Source organism: Pipistrellus kuhlii, unplaced genomic scaffold, assembly GCF_014108245.1.
Source record: "Pipistrellus kuhlii isolate mPipKuh1 unplaced genomic scaffold, mPipKuh1.p scaffold_m20_p_13, whole genome shotgun sequence".
Lineage (NCBI taxonomy): Eukaryota > Metazoa > Chordata > Mammalia > Chiroptera > Vespertilionidae > Pipistrellus > Pipistrellus kuhlii.
In genome coordinates this window covers 29,624,684-29,649,816 of record NW_023425438.1, presented here as the reverse complement: position 1 = coordinate 29,649,816, position 25,133 = coordinate 29,624,684, and the positions used below count along the sequence as shown (strand labels likewise).

At 38.0% G+C, this 25,133-nt stretch overlaps 1 protein-coding gene across 5 annotated transcripts in view; it reads right to left on the bottom strand.

Annotated features, from left to right (window-relative positions):
• The window catches only part of SANBR (SANT and BTB domain regulator of CSR), a 42,546-nt gene that overhangs the window by 2,418 nt on the left and 14,995 nt on the right, over positions 1 to 25,133 (bottom strand). For all 5 annotated transcript variants that reach the window (XM_045580772.1, XM_036435453.2, XM_045580773.1 and 2 more), the window contains 13 exons: positions 22,754 to 22,840; positions 22,534 to 22,644; positions 18,660 to 18,783; positions 16,154 to 16,303; positions 13,537 to 13,682; positions 12,276 to 12,375; positions 10,698 to 10,730; positions 9,545 to 9,644; positions 7,144 to 7,235; positions 3,554 to 3,582; positions 3,403 to 3,476; positions 2,877 to 2,965; positions 285 to 376 (listed from right to left, as the gene is read on the bottom strand). In XM_045580772.1, coding sequence (XP_045436728.1) covers positions 285 to 376; positions 2,877 to 2,965; positions 3,403 to 3,476; positions 3,554 to 3,582; positions 7,144 to 7,235; positions 9,545 to 9,644; positions 10,698 to 10,730; positions 12,276 to 12,375; positions 13,537 to 13,682; positions 16,154 to 16,303; positions 18,660 to 18,783; positions 22,534 to 22,644; positions 22,754 to 22,840 — 1,227 coding nt within the window. The remainder of the gene's footprint in view (positions 1 to 284; positions 377 to 2,876; positions 2,966 to 3,402; positions 3,477 to 3,553; positions 3,583 to 7,143; positions 7,236 to 9,544; positions 9,645 to 10,697; positions 10,731 to 12,275; positions 12,376 to 13,536; positions 13,683 to 16,153; positions 16,304 to 18,659; positions 18,784 to 22,533; positions 22,645 to 22,753; positions 22,841 to 25,133) is intronic.

Genomic DNA, 25,133 nt, shown 5'->3' with positions numbered 1-25,133 from the left:
TAACACTACTGCTTACACTTTTATCAGCAGTTGGGTCAGAACAGAACTGAATCAATAAACAGAAAACTTATAAAAACTATACTTTCATTAAATTTTGTGCTTATGACCTTTTAAAGTCTTAACTTTTAAGTAAGTTAAAATCTGGTTCTTATTAATGTCATGGTCTAATCCTTGACACAAAACAAAACTCAAATTAGGTGCTTCTAGTGTCATACGATTTTCCCTTAAAAAAAAAAAATCACTTTGAAGCCAATGGCACTCTGAATTCTCTTATGCTGATTTACCTCGTGTTTTTCTCTGAGCTTCCCTGCCGTGCACTGACTGGCACCGTGGCCCTGATTTGTGCTTCAAGCCTGGAATAAATACCGCCTGCAAACTGCAGAGGAAAGGGATAACATTTAGACATAATCTTCACAGAATCAACAGAAGCTGTGCTTTATTAAAATGGCATTACTTTTGCCCTAGCCGGTTTCGCTCAATGGTGTCGGCCTGCGGACTGAAGGGTCTCTGGTTCAATTCCGGTCAAGGGCACATATCCAGGTTGTGGGTTCAATCCCCAGCAGGAGGCGTCCAGGAAGCACTTACTAGTAAAAGTAACTTTATTTTTTGAAAATTCAGGCTCTTTGACTTATCGTTTACATACATTAAAATTTGCCTTTTTTAGTAAACATTTTGTTTTGATAGATGCATACAGCTGTGAACCATTTGTTACATGGAGACAGAATTGTTCCTTCACCCCAAGAAAATCTCCTTGAGCCTCTTTTAACCAATTTGACACTACCAATTCTTGGAACCACCGATCTGTTTTATGACCCTACGATTTTGCATTTTTCTAGAATATTATATAAATAGAGTGATACAATCTGTGGACTTTTGCATCTGGCTTCTTTCATTTCGCATAATGTATATGAGATGCATTTGTGTTGTTGCATTCAGTAGTTTGTTACAGAACTTGCCAAAGTGTTTTCCAAAGTGATCATTCCTTTCGTATCCCTACTTGGTATAGTTGAGGGTTCCAGTTGATCCACATTCTTGCTAGCATGTTTAAAAAAAATCTTTAGATTTTCTAGTTGGTATATCATTGAGGTTTTAATTTATATTTCCCTAATGATAAAATCTGTTGCATCTCACTCGGCCATGAGCGTCTACTGAGGAACCAGGAGATCTCAGGTTTGATTACCCTTCAAGGCATATGCCCTGGTTGCAGGCTCCATCCTCAGTAGGGTGTGTGCAGGAGGCAGCTAATCAATGATTCTCATCACTAATGTTTCTCTCTCTCTCTCTCTCCCTTCCTCTCTGAAATCAATAAAATATTTTTAAAAAATGTGTTGCAGCTTTTCGTTTGCTTATTTGCTACCTATGTCCTTCTTTTAAGAAATGTATGGTTAATCTTTTGACCTTTTCTTTTAATGGATTCTTTCTTTTATTTCTGAGTTTTGAGTTACAGTATATTCTGAATACAAATCCTTTACCAGATAAGTGTTTTACACGTATTTTCTCATAGCTTATGATCTGTCTTTTCATTTTCTTATTAGTGTCTTTCAAAAAGAGTTTTACATTTTTATAAAGTCCAATTTATTAATTTTTTTCTTTTATTGGTCATGTTTTTGGTGTTGTAGCTAAGATATACATTATTTGTCTAATCCAGGTCACAAAAATATTTTGCCTATGTTTTCTCTTAGAAATTTTATAGGGAAGTAAATTATTAAATAAAAAAATAGGGGCAAGTCCTAGCTGGTTTGGTTCGTGGCTAGAGTGTCGGCCTTTGGGGCCCCAGGTTTGATTCTGGTCGAGGTTATAGGCCCAGGTTGCTAGCTCGATCCCTGGTAGGAAGCGTCCAGGAAGCAGCTCATCAATGATTTTCTCTCATCATTGATGTTTCTATCTCTCTCCCTCTCCCTTCCTCTCTGAAATCAATAATTAAAAAAAAAATTAAAAACAGCTCTGACTGGTTTGGTTCAGTGGACAGCATGTCCATTTGCGGACTCAAGGGTCCCAGGTTCAGTTCCAGTCAAGGGCATGTACCTTGGTTGCAGGCACATCCCCGGTGGGCGTGTGGGGGTGTGTGCAGGAGGCAGCTGATGGATGTTTCTCTCTCATCAATGTTTCTGACTCTCTAACCCTTTCCCTTCCTCTCTGTAAAAAATCAGTAAAATATATTTTTTAAAGAAGAAGAAATCCAACTCTTTAAAAAATTTTTAAAAAACAGCGGCAAGAGTATAACTAAACAGTACCAATACTGTGATAATACATAATGTTATGATTATGTAATTCTAGTAAAAACATAGGTATTTCTAGTCATCATTTTCAGCAAGATAATATTTTATTTTAGAGATAACATCTAAGCCCTGAAAGAAGGGTTTAATCAAATCAGCAACTTCTTCAAAGTCACCCTCTGGATCAGGGGTCCTCAAACTTTTTAAAGTGGGGGCCAGATCACGGTCTCTCAGAGAGCTGGAGGGCCGGACTATATGAACTACTAATTCCTACTGTAACACCTCGGCTGCGCTCACTGCCCAAAAAACCTGGCGGGCCGGATCAGACTCCTCTGCGGGCCGCATGTGGCCCGCGGGCCGTAGTTTGAAGATGCCTGCTCTGGATAGTCAGCATCTGGTCAGCCTCCGCTGGTGTGACATCACACATCCAGTGACAATGAACTTTATTGTATGTGTTACAGAGGACCTATGAACCACGGACATAAGAGGTAGTAGAAAACTTTTATGTGAATGAATTGGCTAACCGGTATAGAATATATAATAAAAATATTTAAATCATTCTCTTAAAATTATTTCTAAAACACCTTTATATTCCTCATGATGAACAGAAGTAGGAAGGCATATCTAAGCAGGCATAGGGCACTAGTTCATAATTCTTACTTCTTTCGATTCCTTTGCCTTTACTCGGTCCAGATCACCCAATCTCATCTTTATAAGGTGCCCTGTAATCTCAGACATCCGTCGCTGATCTGAAGGTAAAAAAATAGTAAACCTTACTTTTTATAAGGGTGATTTATAACTTTTATTTCTTAAAAAAGATTGCAACCATCAAGTGTTTATGAAAATAAACAACCTATTTATCGTTGAAGAATTTTAGACTACAAGTGGAAAAATGGCTCCTACATGGCTAATTTTCATGCTTTTAAGATTACTGTACATCAGCCTAAAACATATTTTGTCATCTTTAGAGTGAAAGTAGAGACCTTAAAACCATACACGTACATAAAATAATTATCTACTGTGATTGTCTAGTAATGAACTCTGGTTGATGTCTAAGAAATGTTTTAATTCTGAGCCTTATTCCAGTTGAAAACTTTAAAGCTATTCAGCATACTTCACAATATAAAAGATTCCTATTATTGTTATTTATACCTAACTTGCATATTACACAAATAACAAAACTTACCATCTTCTCTTTGTGCATCCTGGTTGAATCTCAAGGATCTTGTGACATCCCACTTATTCTTCTGCACACTCACACTAGTGAAAAGTTAAACAAAAGTCAGCTCTGGTGCTTTCAGAGTAAATATTTGACTGGATTCAGGAGCAATACTTACAGGAAAGGAGACACATCTCTAGCAGTTGACTAAAAAAAAGTAGACAACATTAAGGCCCAATTAGAACATATTTACTGATTAGTGCAATAGTTAATAATAAAAGTTTACATTTAATGAGTGCAAAATGCTGTACTATGAGCATTACAAGTATTTCATTTAAGCCTTACAACAATCATGTGAGACAGGTGTTATTACCTCTACTAGGGGTCCGGAGCACAAAAATTCATGCACTGAGGGGTGGGGGGAAGAGATCCCCTCAGCCTGGCCTGCACACCCTCTCCATCCGGGACCCCTCGGGTAGGGTCCCCAGGCCTGGCCTGAGATCAGGGCCTATCAGGGTTTTTCTTCCACGGGCTGCAGGCAGCTGGCCCCAACCTGCTGCTGCCAATGCTTGCCATCTGTGCAGCGCTGTCCCCCTCCCCCTCCACTGCCACTGGTGACCTCCCTCTGCAGGAGACAGGCATAGGGTGTGAAGGCTTGGCTGGCCTGGGCCTCCTTCTGCAGGGTGATCACTGGCCAGCGGCACACCGGCCACAGAGTCGCCACTGGTGGCCTGGGCCTCCCTCTTTCTTTGCTGGGGGCGGGGCCAGCCCTGTGAGGGGCTGTCTGCCTACCTGATGGCCCCTAACCGCTGGCCTGCCTACCTGACCACCCCTAACCACTTGCCTGCCTACCTGATCATCCCTAACCATTGGTCTGCCTACCTGATCACCCCTCACCACTATCTGATCGCCCCTAAATGCTTGCTTGGTGGTGGGCCAGCCTGGTGAGGGGCCGTGGTGGTTCTGGTCTCTGGCCATTACACTTTTGGTGGCTGGCCTTTTATTATATAGGATAATAAAACCGGTTTGTAAAAATTAAGAATTGTATCCAAAGAGAAACAAACTTGGAATTTGAACCCAGCTTTATTTGTCTGATCTGGAAGCCCCAGCTTAGGCAATTTGTTTTATTTTTTAATATTTTATTGATTTTTTTACAGAGATGAAGGGAGAGAGATAGAGAGCTAGAAATGTCGATGAGAGAGAAACATCGATCAGCTGCCTCTTGCACACCACCCACTGGGGATGTGCCCGCAACCAATGTACATGCCCTTGACCGGAATCGAACCTGGGACCTTTCAGTCCGCAGGCCGACGCTCTACCGCTGAGCCAAACCGGTTTCGGCAGCTTAGGCAATTTGTTATAATTCACCCATTTGTGTGCCTGTGGTACTTAGCACGAAGATAAATGTACACCCCACCAATTGTGAGGAACTTGTCTCAACCCCAGCTTTTACACACTTTGGAATCCATGGCTTTTCTTTAGCCAACTGTGGTTCTTACTGTTCTCTTATTCCTACCTGGCTTTTTACCCCTTTCTTTGATGACACGGAGAAATAATAATTATATTAAAAAAATATAAAATACTTGATGGGCCAAACGTAGATATACAGTTGTTTGTATGGAAAATAATACAATTAATAAATAATAATACAAGAATAAACTCTGTGCTTCAGGTACTCACAACTGTAAATCTATGTTTGTCCCAGCCTCTATAATTTATTTAAAAAAATTGTTTTTGTAGTAACATTACGTTTATTTCCCTTTTTAGAAATATATTTTATTGATTTTTTACAGAAAGGAGGGGAGAGGGATAGAGAGTTAGAAACATTGATGAGAGAGAAACATCAATCAGCTGCCTCCTGCACACTCCCCACTGACAAGGTACATGCCCTTGACTGGAATAGAACCCGGGATCCTTGAAAGAGCAGGCCGACGCTCTATCCACTGAGCCAAACCAGTTAGGGCAGGTTTAATTCACTTTTTAAAGAACAACAAGGTGGTCATAGTTACATAACATTTTTCTTTTTCTTTTTTAAATTCTTTGTTGTTGAAAGTGTTACGTAACTCTCCTTTTCCCCTTATTGACCTCCCCCGGCTGCTCCCACCCCCTAGCACATTCCTAGTGTCTGTGTCTACTGGTTATGTTTATATGCGTGCATACAAGTCCTTTGGTTGATCTTTTACCTACGCCTCTCACTCTCCCCTACCCTCCCTCTAAGGTTTGTTGGTCTGTTCAATGTTTCTATGCCTCTATATCTATTTTTGTACATCAGTTTATGTTGCTCATCATATTCCACAAATGAGTGAGATCATGTGATACTTATCCTTCTCTGACTGGCTTATTTCACTTAGCATAATGTTCTCTAGGTCCAACCATGCTGTTGCAAACGATAAGAGTTCTTTCTTTTTTACAGAAGCATAGTATTCCATTGTGTAGGTATACACAGTTTTTTAAACCACTGATCTGCTGATGGGCATTTAAAGTCTATTTTATTTCATTTTAAAGTGTATTTATTTTATCTTTAAATATTGGTTCAAAATTCAAAAGGTACCAGCAGCACACACAGTAAAAATCCTCTGCCCCCAGACATTCAGTTCCACTTCTTAGAGGCAACCAATATTATCAAGTTCTTATGTAGCTTTCAACACACACACACACACACACACACACACACGCCAGATTATTATGATCTCTGAATGCATAATAATCTGGCCACTTAGTGTGTGTGTGTAGGCCTAGTGCATGAATTTGTGCATGGGTGGGGTCTGGCCAGCCTGGCCAGGAGGAGGGGACATGGGCAGTTGGCCAGCCTGCCTGCTGGTCGAACTCCTGGTAAAGGGGACAATTTGCATATTAGCCTTTTATTATATAGGATATACACTGAGTGGCCAGATTATTGTGTTCAGAGATCATCATAATCTGGCCACTCAGTGTATATATTTTAATATTTTTATTGATTTCAGAAAGGAAGGGAGAGGGAAAGAAACATCAATGATGAGAAGGAATCATTGATTGGCTGCTTCCTGCACCCCCCTTATTGGGAACCAAACCCATAACCCGGGCATGTGCCCTTGACCAGAATTAAACCTGAGACCCTTCAGTCCACAGGCCGACACTCTAGTCACTGAACCATAACTGGCTAGGGCTTGAGAGGTATTTTATTTACATTCAACATATTCATATATATTCGTTCACCAATACTACATGCTATTTTTCACTTTACTTTTTTCACCTATTAATACATCTTAGAGATATTAATCTCAGTCTTTATAATATTTTATTCATTTTATACTGCTAGCATTCCATTTTGAATATTTGCTTCTCTTCTTTTTCATATTTGCCCTGGCTATACTTGCTTGCTTATTTCTCAGTATGAACTTTAGATTAGTGTGGTCATGGATAACAGGGAGGTAGGGACATGCGTGGGGAGGGGAGAGGGCTAGGAATGGGGGGATGAGGACAAATATGTGATACCTTAATCAGTAAAGAAATTAAAATAAAAAAATAAAGGACATTGGACCAGCCCAGCTGGTGTGGTTCAGTGGTTGAGCATCAACCCTTGAACCAGGAGGTCACAGTTCGATTCCCCATCAGGGCATATGCCCAGGTTGCAGGCTCAATCCCCAATGTGGGGCATGCAGGAGGCAGCCAATCTATGATTCTCTCTCGTCATTGATGTTTTTTTCTCTCTCTCCCTCTTGGTTTCTCTTTAAAATCAATAAAAATATATTAAAAAGAAAAAAAAAGTAGTATATAATTTAGAATTACCTTTTCCAATACCTTTTCTTTCTTCTGACCACAGGGTGAAGACATCTGCTTTTTTGGTTGTTTAGTGAACTTCTTTGGCTTCTCCTTTTTCCCTGATAATAGAAAATTAATGTTAGGAGCATAAGTTCCATATATTTCTCTTAAGCACTTGTTAATTCCAAACAATAAAACCCTTGTGTTCACAAGGGTTTACACTAATGTTCACAACAGCATTATTCATAAGAGCCAAAAACTGGAAACAATTCAAATGTTCATGAAATGGAGACTGGATAAACAAATTATGGTATATTCACACAATAGACTACTACTCTGCAATAAGAAGGAACAAACTATTAACATATGCAATATGGGTCTCAAAAACATCATAGTAGTGAAAGAAGTCAGACATAAAAAGCTACTCAGAATTCCACACAGACGAGATGTTAGAAAAGGAAAACATCGTGACAGAAAGCTTAGTACTGTGGTTGCCTGGGGTTGGGAGTGAGCCAAGGTGACTGAGTGTAAAGGGACAGGAGGTAGCTTCTTGGAGAGATGCTCTAGGTCTTGATTTTGGTGCTGGTTATACAATCATATGCCAAAACTCATCAATGTGTACACATTTTAAAAAGGGTGAATCTTATTACATGTAAATTATATCTTAATCAACTGTGAAAAAAACATACAACAGTAGTATTTTCTCCATGACTAATTAGAATTGAAAAATAATTGGTAAAGGACTACAGCTAAAGAAAAATTATATAAAACTTGGAAATAAAACAAAGGGTGGATTGCAAGTTCTTTCAGTGTCTACTGGAGGACTGTTACACAGACCCACACAAGGACTGTTTAATTCTCTAAGAGAATGTCCTTGTATTTGACTTTTCCCATCTACTATTGACTGAGGGCTCAGATTCTGTTAAGTTTCATGTTAACTTGCAGATTTTTGTGTTTAATAAAAATGAAAATGATTTCTATCTTGTAGAAAAGATAACCCCAAAGATCATAGGTCTATTGCATTGTAGGAAAATCTGAGTCTTGAAATGCTCTTTGAACTACTTTCCCTGCTGTTTCTCTCACCAGTGATTTGAAAATTAAAAAAATAAATAAATAAATAAATAAATAAATAAATATATATATATATATATATATATTATTGATTTTTTTTCAGAGAGGAAGGGAGAGGGATAGAGAGTTAGAAACATGGATGAGAGCGAAACATCAATCAGCTGTCTCCTGCACACCCCCTACTGGAGATATGCCTGTAACCAAGGTACATGCCCTTGACCGGAATCGAACCTGCGACCCTTCAGTTCGCAGGCCAACACTCTATCCACTGAGCCAAACCGGTCAGCAGATTTGAAAATCTTTGACATAAGCTCATTCTCTAGTTGTATAAAATCATGTTTTTAATTTTTTAGAATCACATTTTGATGACTGTTAGTCAATGTTTCATTTGAGTGTCACTTCAAATCATCTCAAGTATTATGATGTGAGTCATACATTTTGAGAGACCCATTAGAGGTTACATCTGAAATAAAAACTTGGAGGATTCTCAGTACACTGCACTTTCTTTACAATTTTATGAGTATTCTGTGTTAGTTCCAACTTTAGGAAATCTTGATGGAGCTTCCTTTATTCTCTATATCATAAGCCAATATGTAGATTTAGAAAGCCAAGTCCTCATCTGTTGCATTAAAGCCTTCAGAATACATCCCTTCATAAAAGTAAGGCTTGATTTTAAATTTAGAAAGAGGACATACAGATAGCTAAGAGACATATGAAAAAATGCTCCATGTCACAAACCATCAGATAGATGAGAATTAAAACAACAATGATGTATTACTCCACACCTGTCACAATGGCAAACAGGTGGAAAAGAAAACAATTGGTGGCAAGGATGTTGAGAAAAGGTAACCCTAACCGCCCGGCATGGCTCAGTGTTCGAGATTGATTTATGAGCCAGGAGGTCACGGTTCAGTTTCTGGTCAGAGCACATGCTCAGGTTGCAGACTCAATTCCCAGTGGGAGGCATGGAGGAGACAGCCAATCAATGGTTCTCTCTCATCATTGATATTCCTATCAGAGAAAGACAAGTATCATATGATCTCACTCATATGTGGAATCTAATGAATAAAATAAACAACAAAGAGAGAGAAAAAAGTGAAAAATAAACAATAAACTGATTAACAAAATAGATCCAGAGATATAGAAGTATGGAATAGACTAATGAATCTCAGAGGGGAGTGGGAGGGAGGCAGAACAGATTAACCAAAGAATTTATATGCACCGACAATAGTGTGGTGAAGGTCTGAGGAAGTTGGGGTTTCTGGGGGACAAAAGAGGATATCTGTAATATTTTCAACAATAAAAATAAATATTTCTTAAAAGTAAGGCTTGATTTTTAATTTAGAAATAAATGTACTTTGTTTCTTGGATACTTCTTCTTCATCTCCAACTTCATCTTCAGTGACCTCAGATCCGGTGGTATATTCTTCCTCTTCTGAAAATAATGACTGTTGTTTCTGAATTAAAGAAACAATTTTCATTTTATTAAAAATGTAGTATTTATCACATCCCTAATGAATTTTTTCAAACACATTTATCTAAATTTACTTTCAACGAATGAGCCAAACAAGAGCTAATAAAATGACCACTGCCTAGCACAACATTGAGGATTGTTTTACATCAAATATTTTTTTTATTTCCTTCACAGATTCTAACAGAATGATGGGCTAGTACCTGATAGGTACTCAGTATTTGCTGAAATTGTACCTCATCACTTAACTGAATGTATGTTTCTTGATATTAAGAATAAATTAAAATATAGCCCTGTCTGGTTTGGCTCAGTGGATAGAGTGCTGGCTTGTGGACTGAAGGGTCCTGGGTTCAATTCCAGTCAAGGGCACATGCCTGGGTTGTGGGGTGGATCCCCAGTGGGGCATGCAGGAGGCAGTTGATCAATGGTTCTCATCATTGATATTTCAATCGATCTCTCCCTTTCCCTTCCTCTCTGAAATCAATAAAAATATATTGAAAAATAAAATATAATTGCCAATATTAAAGTAGTCTCATTAACAAGCACATGTGCACATTCTCTGATTCAGCGGGGTCCTAGAAAACTTAAATGTATTCGTATCTGTTTCCTGTAGCTATCCGCCCTACTGTCTGTCATCACTGATCCAATTCTGGCTCCATTTTTGTGAATACTAATGGCAGACGGCATAGTAATGGCAAACAGGTAAAAAAGAAAAAAAATCAATTAACAAACTAATCAAATGACCAAATAATTAGAAATTTCCAATTACAGATTTGTTGCTTTGTTCAATGTTCTAAATGTGACATAAAAATAATTTTCAGTAAGTCATTTAATAGACTTATAAATTATACAGCCAGATAATAGAATATGTTGTCTGTTTTAAACAATAACATTTTTAGTAAAGTACAAAATTGTAGACACCAAAAAAGATAATAAACGTTTAACTAAAATCTATAAAATAATTCATTGATAACATTATATTAAACTAAACTGAAGCAAGAAAGAGATTCATGAAAGTGGGATATAGTTGTTTACTTACCAATTGCAGAGTCCAGTTTTTCAGTGATAAAAACTATAAAAAAGACAAAAGAATAAGATATTAATAAATCTGTATATACCCAGGTTGCAGCTCCTTATTTTTATATGGATATTGTAGAATAATTTTTAAAAGTTACAACTATAGTTCCCTTTCAGGTTGAAATATAATTTTAAATTCAGGCTGAAAATGATTTATTATCTTTTATATCCCCTGTCTAGAGAAGATGTATATGTTTATCAAAACAAAAAACAAAAAATCCAAAAGACATTTCTTAGTGTAATTTCCAAAGGACAAGCAAATCACATGTAGACATAATGTTAGTTTTTTAAACTATTTCAATCACCTTTTCCCCCCTCAAACAGAAGGTCTCCCTCTGGAGTGCTGGCTGAGCCTTGGGGAGCCTCATAGGATAAAATCTTGGGCACCCCTGGAAGACAGTGGCTTCCTGTTCAATCATTTTTTAATGTTTATATTTTATAAATTAAAGAACTAGATTATATATGAATATTCAAGAAATCTAATTTGCTATTTTGTATACAGTTCGGAAATAAATGTTAATAACTGAACACTTATAGCCAGCTGGAGTTTATAACCTCTTTTACAAGGAGTATTTCACTTTCTCAAGTGAAGGCCACCTCAGCGGACAAGAAGGCAGGAAGCTCACCAGCAAACAGAGACTTCCTGGCTGTTGGCAACAAGAATTAAAGCTTTCTGTTCATGTTCATATATTTTAGTTTTGAAATTTTGGAAAAACTAAATGCACTCCTGATTCAATTTAAAAAAAAGAATTTTTTACCAAAAAGTTTATAGGACTAAGAGGGAATAAACTATACCATTTATACTATATTTATAAAAAAATCACTAGAGGCCTGGTGCACAAAATTCATGCACAGAGGGGGGTTGTCCCTCAGCCCAGCCTGCAACCTCTCCAATGTGGGACTCCTTGAGGGATGTCCAACCGCCCATTTAGGCCTGAACTCACAATCCTGGACTGCTGGCTCCCAATCACTTGTCTGTCTGCCTGCCTGATTGCTCCTAACTGCTTCTGCTGGCCAGCCTGATCACCCCCTAACCACTGCCCCGCCAGCCTGATCAATGCCTAACTGTTCCCCTACCGGCCTGATTGTCCCTAACTGCCCTCCCCTGATGACGTGGTCACCTCTAACTGCCCTCCCCTGTGGGCCCAGTCACCCCTAACTACCCTTTCCTGCTGATCATCTTGTGGTGGCCATCTTTTGTCCACATGGGGGTGGCCATCTTGTGTGTTGGAGTGACAGTCAATTTGCATATTACCTCTTTATTAGATAGGATTATTTACCCATAATAAAAACTCTAAAGGCCATGATATATTTTTCCCTAAAACTGAAATCAATTAGTTATTAATTCTTTAAGGACAAATGTGTCCTATTATCCTTGGAGTCCTAATAATTAAGCATAATACCGTGGTATGATCAGGTAATCAGTAAATACTTATTACTAAAAATTTCAATTTCAATTTAAACTGATCAGGTTTCTTTTAAAGATTAAATGCCATCAGTTATTTATATAAATAAAGAATAAGTGAAACAAGCTACTCACAGCGTTGAGCTCTCCACTTTTGGGGCCCCATGGTGTATTTGGCTCCAGTAAAACATCACAATCCAGACCCTTCTCATCACAGGGGCCAATCCCAGAATCACTAGGAAGAAAAAGGCATTTGATGGAGAAGTGTTCATTTTTTTAGGAATTTAAATGATATTTCTTTAGCATAAGGTATGCCACTTCAACTTTTTTTTTTTTTAAATATATATTTTATTGATTTTTCACAGAGAGGAAGAGAGAGGGATAGAGAGTTAGAAACATCGATGAGAGAAAATCATCGATCAGCTGCCTCTTGCACACCCCCTACTGGGGATGCGCCCACAACCAAGGTACATGCCCTTGACCGGAATCGAACCCGGGACCTTTCAGCCCGCAGGCCGACGCTCTATCCACTGAGCCAAACCGGTCCTGGCGCCACTTCAACTTTTACATTTCTTTATTCATCTAGTGATTCCCCTACAGAAGTCACTCTACACAGAAATCACACCATTGATCTCCAGGCATCATACTTGCCAGGTGGTGAAATGGGCTCCTATAATGGGCTCCTATAAAGACCTGCGAACAGCCTTTAGGGCAGGGGTCCTCAAACTTTTTAAAGTGGGGGCCAGATCACGGTCCCTCAGAGAGCTGGAGGGCCGGACTATATGAACTACTAATTCCTACTGTAACACCTCGGCTGCACTCACTGCCCAAAAAACCTGGCGGGCCGGATCAGACTCCTCTGCGGGCCGCATGTGGCCCGCGGGCTGTAGTTTGAAGACGCCTGAATTTTAAGGGTTCTCCTACCTTCAACCTGACAGCCTGCTGTAGTTATAAGATGACAGAAGTAACTTCAGAAATTACTGACTTCAAGGAGCTCAAATTTATGCAAAGATAACCTCACCAATGACTATTTTTCTAAGTTGTGTCAATCAAGCATTTAGGATGAGCTTAAATAATTTGTGAAAATAAAATAAAAACACCTCAAAAATTGGATCCTAACCTTTCAATCACCAACGACTCCTTTGATCAGTTTTTCCACTTCTGGACCGCCAATATTCTGAAGTGCTTTTCCTATCAAATAAACATCTGCTTGCTCTTAATGTAAGCTAACATATAATTCCAGTTAAGCTTTCTGAAATACTATAAACTATTTGAGGACTAATATTAGTGATTAGGGAAGCACAGCAGATGATTCTGAGATGGGACTCACTGAAAAAACATGCAGTACAGCATCCCTCTCCCACCCCACCCCACCCCACCCCACCCCCTATCTCACCTAACTTTATCTTTAGAAAAAGGAACAACAATGACATCTTTGTGTTTGTGTAGATCCTCCAGTATTCTAGCAGTTGAATAGGACAGCGAATCTGCACCTTCACCTTGACCATGAAGACCAACTATGTGGTCCCTCACTTTACAACCCTGTTGTACAAGAGACATTAAATTGGAGAGGTTGGTTCATTATAGACAAATTCCTTTAAAGATGACTATGTTTTTGTTGTTAATTCTCACCTGAGGATATTTTTTTCCATTGCTTTTCAGAGAGAGTGAAAGGGAAGGATGGAGGGAAAGAGAGGGGAGGAAAGAGAGAGAGAGAGATTGATGTGTCTCTCTTACATCCACTGCTGGCCTCCTGCATGCACCCTAACCAGGGGCTGGGAGCGAACCACTAACCAGGAATTGAACCCAGGATCCTTCGGTTTGAGGGCTGATGACCTAACCACATACCCACACTGGCCAAGGCATATGTTTTTGTTATTCTTTGCCTAGTGATATCCACCATTTTAGCATTTCTCAAGAAAAAAGCATGAGACATAAATGTATACCTAAAGAATAACCAAGAGCATTAATGTGACCACCATCCACATTAAGAAACAGAGTATTTGCAACACTCCAGGAGTCCCCATGGGCCCATTCTCCAAGGGCCCATACCTGCCTCTTTCTCCCAAAAGGTAATCTCTGTCCTGTCTTTTACAAGTACTTACTTCTTGCTTTTATCCTTTACCACATAAGGATGCATCCCTAAATACTACCATTAGTTTTACCTCAGTTGTTTGGTTCAACATGTTTTTATAATTCAACCATGTTATTGCATGTAACTAACATTTGCTTTAATGTACAGTATTCCTTTATAAGAATACTAAAACCCTGATGCACGGAGATTCGTGCATGAATGGGCCTTCCTTCCCCTAGCTGCCGGCAGCGCCTTCACTCCAGCCCAGAGCTGCCTTCCTGCCTTCCCACGCTGCCCAGAGGCCCAGAGCAGCTGGGGTGATGCAGGATGCCAGTGTCGTTGCCATGGTGGCGATGCAAGAGTCCTGCCCTGCCCCGCCCCCAGCCGCTAGCACTTGTGTATGCAAATAGACCCACCATCTTTGTTGGGTTAATTTGCATACATACTCCTGATTGGCTGGTGGGCATCACAAAGGTATGGTCAGTTAGCATGTTACTCTTTTATTAGGTAGATACACACATTTATTTATTCTACAGTTGATAAATGTTTTTTTTGTTTTGTTTTGTTTTTTTCCAGTTTGGAGCTATTACAAATAATACTATTACGAACATTCTTTTACATCAGTGGTTCTCAACCTTTCTAATGCTGCGACCCCGTAATACAGTTCCTCGTATTGTGGTGACCCAAAACCATAAAATTATTTTCGTTGCTACTTCGTAAATGCAAGTTTGCTACTGTTAATGAATCATAATATAAATATCTGTTTTCTGATGGTCTTAGGCAACCCTGCTAAGACCCACAGGTTGAGAACCGCTGCTGTAAAGAAGGCAAACCCATATATTTAATACTCTTTGCCTGGTTACCTCAGAGCATCTCACATTCAAAAATTGTCCAAAACAGAACGTGTGAGCTTCTTTCCAAACCTAATTCCCTTCTGTTGTTTCCTCTTCAGTGAATAATATCACCATCTATCAAGTAGCACAAGCATGGAACTGAGTCATCCTTCTCCTTCTATGATACAATCCATCAATCAGTTTTATGTCCCAAATACTGAATTCAACTATTTCTCTTCATTGCCACTACTCTTAAGTCCAAGTTACCATCATCATTCTCTAAGGCTATGTAATAACTTTAACTTGATCCTATTTCCAATGACTATTCTTCAAGCCATTCTCCACACCACAACTGATATTTTAAAAAACTTGAAATGAAGATAAAAACTCAAACATGGCCTATGAGGTCCTGTCCGTCCATGGCCTGACATCTCCAGCATCTCCAGCCTTGTCTTGAACTGTCATGTTTTCTGTAGCAAGCATGCTTTCTTCCAATCTCTTAGTCACTGTGCTCCTTTTGGACTTGCTGTTTTGACTGGAGGGCTCTTTCCCTTCGTCAACGAAATACCAACTCCTTAAGAAGGCATTTCTTGGCTTCGATGGCCAGTAAGACCAGTCTATTAGACATTTATAACTCTGAATACTTGTTCCAACATTTCTTTGTGTGCTTTTCCCCCTTTTGATATTATTACCTGAACTGTAAATCTCCATTAAGACAGAAACAATCTCATTTTATACACCACTCTTTGTCTCTCACAGACTTTATAAATGTGGGAGACGGGGAAAGCTGAAAGTAGGTGTAGAGTCGTGAATATGGGAAATACAGAGTTTAATCTTGTATTGTTACTTATTAATTATTGTATTATTTTTCATACAAAAACTGTAAACTTACTTTAGCCCCACTCTGTATTTGTTGTATGGAGGATGATGAGAAAGAGCTTTAGGTTCCTTTCAGCACTCATGAAATTTAATTACATAAGATTTTCAAAAGTGTTAATGACCAAGGACTCCAACCTATGGCAATACCCATGTATTGTACCAAGATGCATGTGCAAGGATGCTCATTGCAATACTGTATCATAATACTGTCAATCCTTCACCTTTACCTTTATAAGCTGGGTAGGATCAAACCGAAGGACCTTCTGATTACAGCAGGGATAAATTCCAGTGCCCACAGTACTAAGTGAACTGGCTGCAGGATAAACCACTGCTTCTGAGTGATACTGACAATGTGAAAATTCTGTGCAGAGGAAAACCTGGATAAAAGAAAAAATATAAAATCAATTATTATTCACACATTGAAATTTACATCTCAAAAATACTTTACTCAAGACCACATATTGCATGTTCCCTTTACATAAAAAGTACTGAAGTGGCAAATCTCTGGAGACACAAAGTAGATTTGTGGTTGCCTGAGGCTGGAGATAAGATTGAGGAGTGGCAGTACAAAGACACAAGCAATCTTTTGGGGGTCAAGGGGATGTACTAAAATTGGATGGTGGGGATGGTTACACAACTCTAAATTTACTAAACTGTATACTTAAAATGAATAAATTTTATGGCACACAATTATATCTAAATAAAGTTATTAAAAAGAAAAACCAAGAACACTTTACTCAAAATTCAGATGAATTCATTGATCTTGATGTATATCTAATTTTGAAAAATATATTTCATTGATTTTTTTTTTTTTTTTTTCAGAGAGGAAGAGAGAGGGATAGAGAGTTAGAAATATCGATGAGAGAGAAACACAGATCAGGTGCCTCCTGCACAACCCCCTGTGGGGATGTGCCCGCAACCAAGGTACATGCCCTTGACTGAAATCGAACCTGGGACCTTTCAGTCTGCAGACCAACACTCTATCCACTGAGCCAAACTGGTTTCAGCGATGTATATCTAATTTTACAATTAGCCAATCATATAAAAAGTTTCTAGTGAAAATACGAAAATAAAAATTTGCCTTGATTATTCTTTGCATATTTTTTAAAATATATTTTATTGATTTTTTACAGAGAGGAAGAGAGAGAGAGAGAGAGTTAGAAACATCGATGAGAGAGAATCATTGATTGGCTGCCTCCTGCACGTTCCCCACTGGGGATGTGTCCACAACCAAGATACATGCCCTTGACTGGAATCAAATCTGGAACCATTTAGTCTGCAGGCTGACACTCTATCCACTGAGCCAAATCGATTAGGGCAATAAATCCAATTTTTAAAAATTGAGGGAACAGAGGGAGTCTATTGGATATAAACATATACAGTTTGAGAAATCTCTCCATGAAGGGTTTAATAAGCAGCTTTTCCTTCACTCTACTTAAAATCATTACTCGAGTGAGAGGAAAATTACTTGGGGCAGGGAGACATTAGGGAGTCATAAAAATTTTCATGTAGCCCTGGCCAGTTTGGCTCAGAGGATAGAGTGTCGTCCTGTGGACTGAAAGGTCCCAGGTTCAATTCCAGCCAAGGGCATGTGCCCAGATTGCGGGCTCAATCTCCAGAAGGGGGTTTGCAGGAGGCAGCCGATCAATGACTCTCTCATCACTGATCTTTCTCTCTCTCTCTCCCCCTCTCCTTCCCTCTCTGAAATCAATACAAATATATATAAAAAAATTTATGTAGAACACTCTGAATTTATACATAGCCTAATTGAGAATGGTTGCAACCTATAAAGATCTATTTATTCTATAAAAGGATTTATTATAGGTATCTTCACATAGCAAGCTTTCTTCTGCTTTTATTACAGACTTCATTTCTTAAAAATAAAACCTTTTTGGGAACACAGCTGTTATAACAAGAAGGACAAATATCAGTCGCATCCTATCTGCAAAGGTGTTTCTAAAGAAATGTATAGGCTACCGTTGATATTTGATATTTGACTTTTAAATGAAAATAAAGGTGACAGCCCAGTTCAGAACTCTTCACCTGGTAAGGAAGAGTGTTTGGCACATTAGTATGTGCTCATGAAAATGTTACTAAGATAAGCTTCGAGAAAGCAAAGTGATATTAAAGAAAGGAAAGGATTAACTTAAATAAGTTTAAGTGAAAAAGAAATATATGGGCCAAAGGAGAAACAGTTTAGCTGGAAATAATTGGAAAAATGCATTTGGTCACTTGTAACCTGTTGGTTTTCTAAAAATTCAGCAAGTCACTGATTGTTTCAACAATGAAAATAAAGCCGGGACCAGTTTGGCTCAATGGATAGAGTGTCGGCTTGGGGACTGAAGGGTCCCGGGTTCGATTCCGGTCAAGGGCATGTACCTTGTACCTTGGTTGCGGGCATATCCCCAGTAGGGGGTGTGCAAGAGGCAGCTGATCAATGACTCTCATCGATGTTTCTAACTATCTCTCTCCCTTCCTCTCTGTATAAAATCAATAAAATATATTTAAAAACAAAACAAAACAAAAAAAACAAACAATGAAAATAAAGAAGAAACATAGTAAGAGAAATTAAGTCAGATGTAAGCAATGTTTAACAGAACCACTTTTGCCACTAATTTCTTTAAAAAATGTTAGATATTGTCAAAACACATCCAAACATACTAATTAAATAACATATAGCAAAAGAACCTCCTCTCAATGTTTGCAGAGCAAGATATATTTTTAAAAACTCACCTGAAAACACCTTGAACAAGTTAGCCAGTTGACTGTTCCCCACAAGCGCCAATATACATCTCTCCAAGATTTTAATTCTTCAAAAAGACTATTCAAATACTCATGAACATCCCAAGACTTATCTCTGGTGAAAGAGCATCAATTGTTATGTTATTTTATAATAAATCAATATTAACAATTGTTTAGAGCAAATATTTCTAAATTTGTGGCTTATATCCAAGAATATTCCCTAACTGATGGTTGTAGAATGGACTGAATAGTAGATAAAATATCATTTGGGAGTCTATTTATGCTTTATTTTTCTGTGGATAACAGGAAAAGGTATGAATGGTTGAATGCCAAATTATTTTGCTATGCTACATAAAGGATTATAAGTTAAATACAGTTTGAGTAGGGTAACATTTGAGACTTTGACATATGTTGCTTTATTCTAATTGTACATATTATATAATAAGTTGTTAATTATGGGTGATTCTAAACATTTCATTAATGTGTTTATATTATTCTCAAGTGGTATTTTTTAGTAATTGAATAATATAGTAATATACAATCAGGTCTTGGTAAAAAACAGCTTTATGTTAAGATAACTTTAAAAATAGCAAAGGCATCTGGCTGGAATGGCTCAGTGGTTGAGCATTGACCTATGAATCAGGAGGCCATGTTTTGATTCCTGGTCAGGGGCACATGCCTGGGTTGCAGACTCAATCCCCAGTGTGGAGAGTGCAGGAGACAGCCGATCAATGATTTGCTCTCATTATTGCTGTTTCTACCTCTCCCTCTCCCTTCCTTTCTGAAATCAATAAAAAATATACTTTTAAAAATAGCAAAGGCTTAAAATCCTAATTGCTATGGTCATATGTAACTCAAGTTCCTATTTTTCCCCCCAAGTCCCTTAATCTTTTCAGACTTTTGATATTTTTTGTCCTTAATTCAACAAATAACAAAATGACATCATGTTATTGCATGTAATTACATAAGCACATCTGTTTTAAGTTAAAAACAATTTTTAAAAATGTCTTCAAAAGCTGACTTGCTGGAAAATACTTTGAATGAAACAAAAATGGATGTTGAAGTTACCAATTTTCTTCACAGTTACCACTGTCAGAAAATATATAGAATACATAAGTTATTGGTATCAGAATGGAAATAATTTAAAAAATAATTTAAAAGTGATATTAGAGAAAGGTATGGAGAGAGAGAGAGGGAGCGAGGAAGAAAGGAAGAGGGAGGAAAGGAGAGAGAGAGAGAGAAAGAAAGGGAGAGACACACTGATCGGTTGCCTCCCGCATGCACCCTGCCAACACTGGCCAGGGCTGAATGGACATAATTTGTTTGTTTTTTTAATCTTCACCTGAGGATATTTTTCCATGGATTTTTAGAGAGTGGAAGAGTGAGGGAAAGATATTTTTTTTTTACATTTTTAAAAATTTTTTATTTTTATTGATTATGGTCTCACATAATTGTCCTTATTCCCCCATTCCCATCCTAAACCCCTCCCTAGATATGCCCCTACCCCCCAACCCCCGTTATCCATGGCCACTGGCTAGGCCCATATGTTTGCACACAAGTCCTTTGGTTGATCTCTTCCCTTTACCCCCACCCTTACTTTCCCTCTGAGGTTTGACAGTCTGATTGCTGGTTCTCTTTCTCTGGGTCTGTTTATGTTGTTCAATATTTCCTCTAGATGTGTGAGATCATGTGATCCAAGAAATACCCTTGTAAGGATCTAAACTGCAACAAGCCATAATGGTCATGCTGAGAGGCAAATGAATCAGTCTGTAGTGAGTTCCTATCTGGGCCAACAGTTCTTTTGAGTCCCAATTTCAATGCCAGATAGTTCCTTATGTGTACATGCCAGCCATGATATTTCAGATCTGGTTGGTGGACAAATGGTGGTAATGCAGGTCCGCCCGTCTCTGGTTTGGTCCGATAGAGAAATTTTGATGTGAGAGAAACACACTGATTGGTTGCCTCCTGCATGAGCCCTGACCAGGACCCATCGAATCTGGGACCTCAGTCCACAGGCTGATGCTCTATCCACTGAGCAAAACTGGCTAGGGCCAGAATGAACATAATTTTAAAAATATGAATCAAGTCTCAAGACAAAAAAAATTTAAAATTCCAGGTGCTTACAATAACTAAGAAAGATTCTCTGATTATTATATGGAGAGAAAAATGAAACATTTTGGTTTGACTGTGCTATTCACATTAAGGTCAAATGTGTGTTCTATTCTTCCGTTTTAATGTTTAAACTATGAAATCTAACATTTGTAGTTTTGTTTTCTTTAGTAAAAGTGGTGCACATTTTTAATGTAGAAAAAAGAACAAACACTAAGAAAATTAAAACCATCCCTAATACCATCACTCAACGGTAACACTGTTAACATTTTGTGAGCATGTTTCTAGTTTTGTTTTATAACCTGTTCTTTTCACTTAATTTACCACTAACAACTTTAGATGTAAGTATATATTCCTTTACAACATTATTCTCAAAGGCTGCACATTAAGAATTGATTAGCTGTGCTTTATATACATTATTGTATAGATATTTTAGTTTGTTTAATCATTTGGGTGTTTCTCTTTTAAAATTTAAACAACATAGCAATAAATGTCCTTATGAAGTGCTTTCACAAATCCAATATTACTCTTTGTGTTAAATCCTAGGAGTAGGATATATGTGAAAGTTTTTGCTTTCTTGAGACATACCATTTAACAACACTCTCCCTCCAACTCAGAATGTTTACTGGTTTTGAACTTAAAGGGGAATAAAAAAGAACTATGTATTAATGGGATATCGACAAAGTATGAAGAATACACAGGTTATGGAATATTCAATTTCAAAGACAATTTTCCTCATTTACAAAAATTCACCTGTAAGTATATTTGGTTCTCTTGTCAAATTCAAAGTAACATTTATATAGACAACTAAATCTGTTAGTGAAAAGAAATAATTGTAATGGTACTGATCAAAATCACAACCATTTTTACTCTTTTAAAACTTAAAAATATATTTACCCACTTAATAAGACATAGCCTTTAAAACTATTTTGTTTTGGAAATAGCATCTCTCTAAATCAGTGGTTCCCAACCTTTTTTTGGCCATCCCCACCTAAGCATCTCTAAAATCCTGATGTCCACCCTGTGACATATAATTTTTATCCTTCAAAAAGTGAACTCCTCTTCATCCAGAGGAAGCCTAAAAGGCCCTAAACAAGCTTCCAAAGAACATGGCATCCATGAAAGAGAAAAATAAAAGAACAAAAGGACAGCTGAAGTACTGAGGAAGAAATCACTAAGAAATTGTTAAAAAAAAAAAAGTAATGTGAAGTGATATGAAAAAATAGCAAATAAAGTTTCAAAACATATGATAACTGAAATGCATAAATATGTCACTATATTTACATACTGTATATGAGGCCCCTATAACAATAAGAAATGCAAAAAATTCCTAGTTAAAAACTCATTCTCAAATTACTCCCCTCAAAAATCAAATTGTCCCCCCCCCCCATGCTCTAACCAGTTTGGCTCAGTGGAGAGAGCATCAGCCTGCGGACTGAAAGGTCCCAGGTTCGATTCCAGTCAAGGGCATGTACCTTGGTTGCAGGCACATCCTCAGTAGGAGGTATGCAAGAGGCAGCTGATCGATGTTTCTCTCTCATCTATGTTTCTAACTCTCTATTCTTCTCCCTTCCTCTCTGTAAAAAAATCAATAAAATATGTTTTTCAAAAAATTGCCCGCCTTTGGGAACCACTGCTCTAAATCAAAGTTGGATCACATGCAGAAAATATATTCTATTCCTTATAGGAAGAGTTATGCTTCTATAAATATACTAGTAATTCACATTTGAAAAACTGTATTGTATTTTCACTACACCTTATGTGAATATACACAATATTTCCATGTCGATCCACATTGATTTTTCCAGGAATGCAAGAAATTCTTCTTTCTGTTTCTTTTGTTAAAAGTTTCTTACACAAACAGCATCTATAACAAAAATTGATACAAAAACATACAAGAAGGAAAATGTAAATATAGTAAACTAAAGATTTTAGCTGTATCATACAGCCTACCAAAGAAAAACATGCCACCATACCTGTATAGTGTGGCTGCAGTATTCCGAGAATCTGGGTTCAAGTATTCAGGATCAAATAGTCTCTCAATCTTCTTACAAAACAGTTTACTATTAACAATAAATGACCCAGTTAATTTCCTTTATTTATTTTACTAAAGTTACTTCATAGTAACAAAAACAAATGCTGACCTATCTGCACATGTAGAAATAAGATTAAGAAATCCTTAGATTCATTCTCTTTGGGAATTTATAAATTAATTCTCCTAATAAGAACTGCTTGATCAAGAATCTATTTTCATAAGAAAAATAAGACTGACGAATATCTACCTCTCTTTTAGTCTTTTGTTACGGTAATATTCAAGATTAAAGATTTTGGAAATTTAACAATTCTAGGTCTACCAATCACTCAGTATCAATAGTGATAAATACACAACCATTTTTTATTCTTTTAAAACTTAAAAATAGCCGAAACCGGTTTGGCTCAATGGATAGAGCATCGGCTTGGGGACTGAAGGGTCCCGGGTTCGATTCCGGTAAAGGGCATGTACCTTGGTTGCAGGCATATCCCCAGTGGGGGGTGTGCAAGAGGCAGCTGGTCGATGATTCTTTCTCATCGATGTTTCTGACTCTGTATCTCTCTCCCTTCCTCTCTGTACAAAATCAATAAAATATATTTAAAAAAAAACAACTTAAAAATATACTAATTACCCGAAAATATACTTATAATTGCCTTTAAAACTGAATATGCAATCATCTTTGTATCCTTCAACCCTTGACTGATCGGCTCCCTCTGGAGGCCGGGCAATGTCTCTCAAGGCCAGCGGAGCAGAGAGAGAAAAGAGGGAACACACGCTCTAGGAAGCTGACCCGGAATGTGCAGAGATGGGTGCAGGTCCTCCACAGCATAGAAGGTCCACTTTGAGGTCCAACACCATCCTCAAGCGGGACAGGTGGCCAAAGCTGAGGGGGTCCTTCTCAGGACTGGACACAGCCCAGTACTGCCCATCATTGAACTGCAGTGCTCAGACACCCTCCTTGGGAGCGAAGGGTGTCATCTTTAGCAACTTAACTCTTCTGAACCTTGTTTTCTCATCCATAAAATGGGATTAATAATTCCAAACTTCTAAGTTTTTAGGAGGGATAAATGACATGTTTTTAGAGTGCCAGACATAGCATTAAGCATTCAATAAATATTAATACTTTATTAATATGTATAATACGACTGAATTTTCTAATTAAATTAACTGCCGTTTATTCCAAGTATACCATTCTATCTTCATTTTCCCTTATGTAAGAGCTGCTATTAAAGTCCAGATCCAGATTTAGGAACCTGATCCTATTTTTAAGTATTTAGCTTTTAGATAATCCCCCTTTGTCTCATTTTCCTTAATGATTAAACACTTGGATCAATCCTTACATTATCAATTCCTCCCACTCTAATGAATCAACCTGGTTAGCAAATAAACATAATTCTCTCCTTAAAAAAAATATTTATGGCTCAGACCACGTGGCTCAGTGGCTAAGCATCAACCTATGAACCAGGAGGTCAAAGCTGGATTCCCAGGTCAGGGCACATGCCCAGGTTTGAGGCTCCACTCCATCTCCAGTAGAGGATGTGAAGGAGGCAGCCGATCAATGATTCTCTCTCATCATTGAACTTAATAAAAATATACTGTAAAAATACATCTGGCCGAAACCGGTTTGGCTCAGTGGATAGAACATCAGCCTATGGACTGAAGGGTCCCAGGTTTGATTCTGGTCAAGGTTATGTACCTTGGTTGTGGGCACATCCCCAGTAGGGGCTGTGCAAGAGGCAGGTGATCGATGATTCTCTCTCATCAATGTTTCTAACTCTGAGGGGGCATGCACGCCTGGGGATAGGTCTGACCTTGCCACACACTTGTTGCCCCAACAGGGCTGACGGGACTGGGTGCTGCCATCTTGTGGTTGTGGGCACCACCGTCTTTGAGGGCATGGCAGTCAATTAGCATACACCCTCCTTATAGCCTGTGGGTGCTGCCATCTTTGAGGGTGGAACAGTCAATTAGCATATCCCCTTATTGGTCATGTGCATTGCCACCTTTGCAATGGCATGACGGTCAATTAGCATATTTCCCCTTTATTAGATAGTCTATTCGCCACATAAAAAACAAAATGATCTTTTTAACAAATCAGATAATGCCACTCCTCTGCTGCCAATGACTACTGCTGACCCCTCCTCATCCCACTCTTCCCCTTTATACTAAGGCCAGTCTTAATAATTACATAATTCACTGCCACAGTAAGCTCATATATATATTATACAAAATAATTTAATTACTAATATTTACCTTGGGCTCTGGGTAAATTTTACTTCATTTAAAATAAAATGGAAATAGATTTTTAAATGTAATTTAAAAAC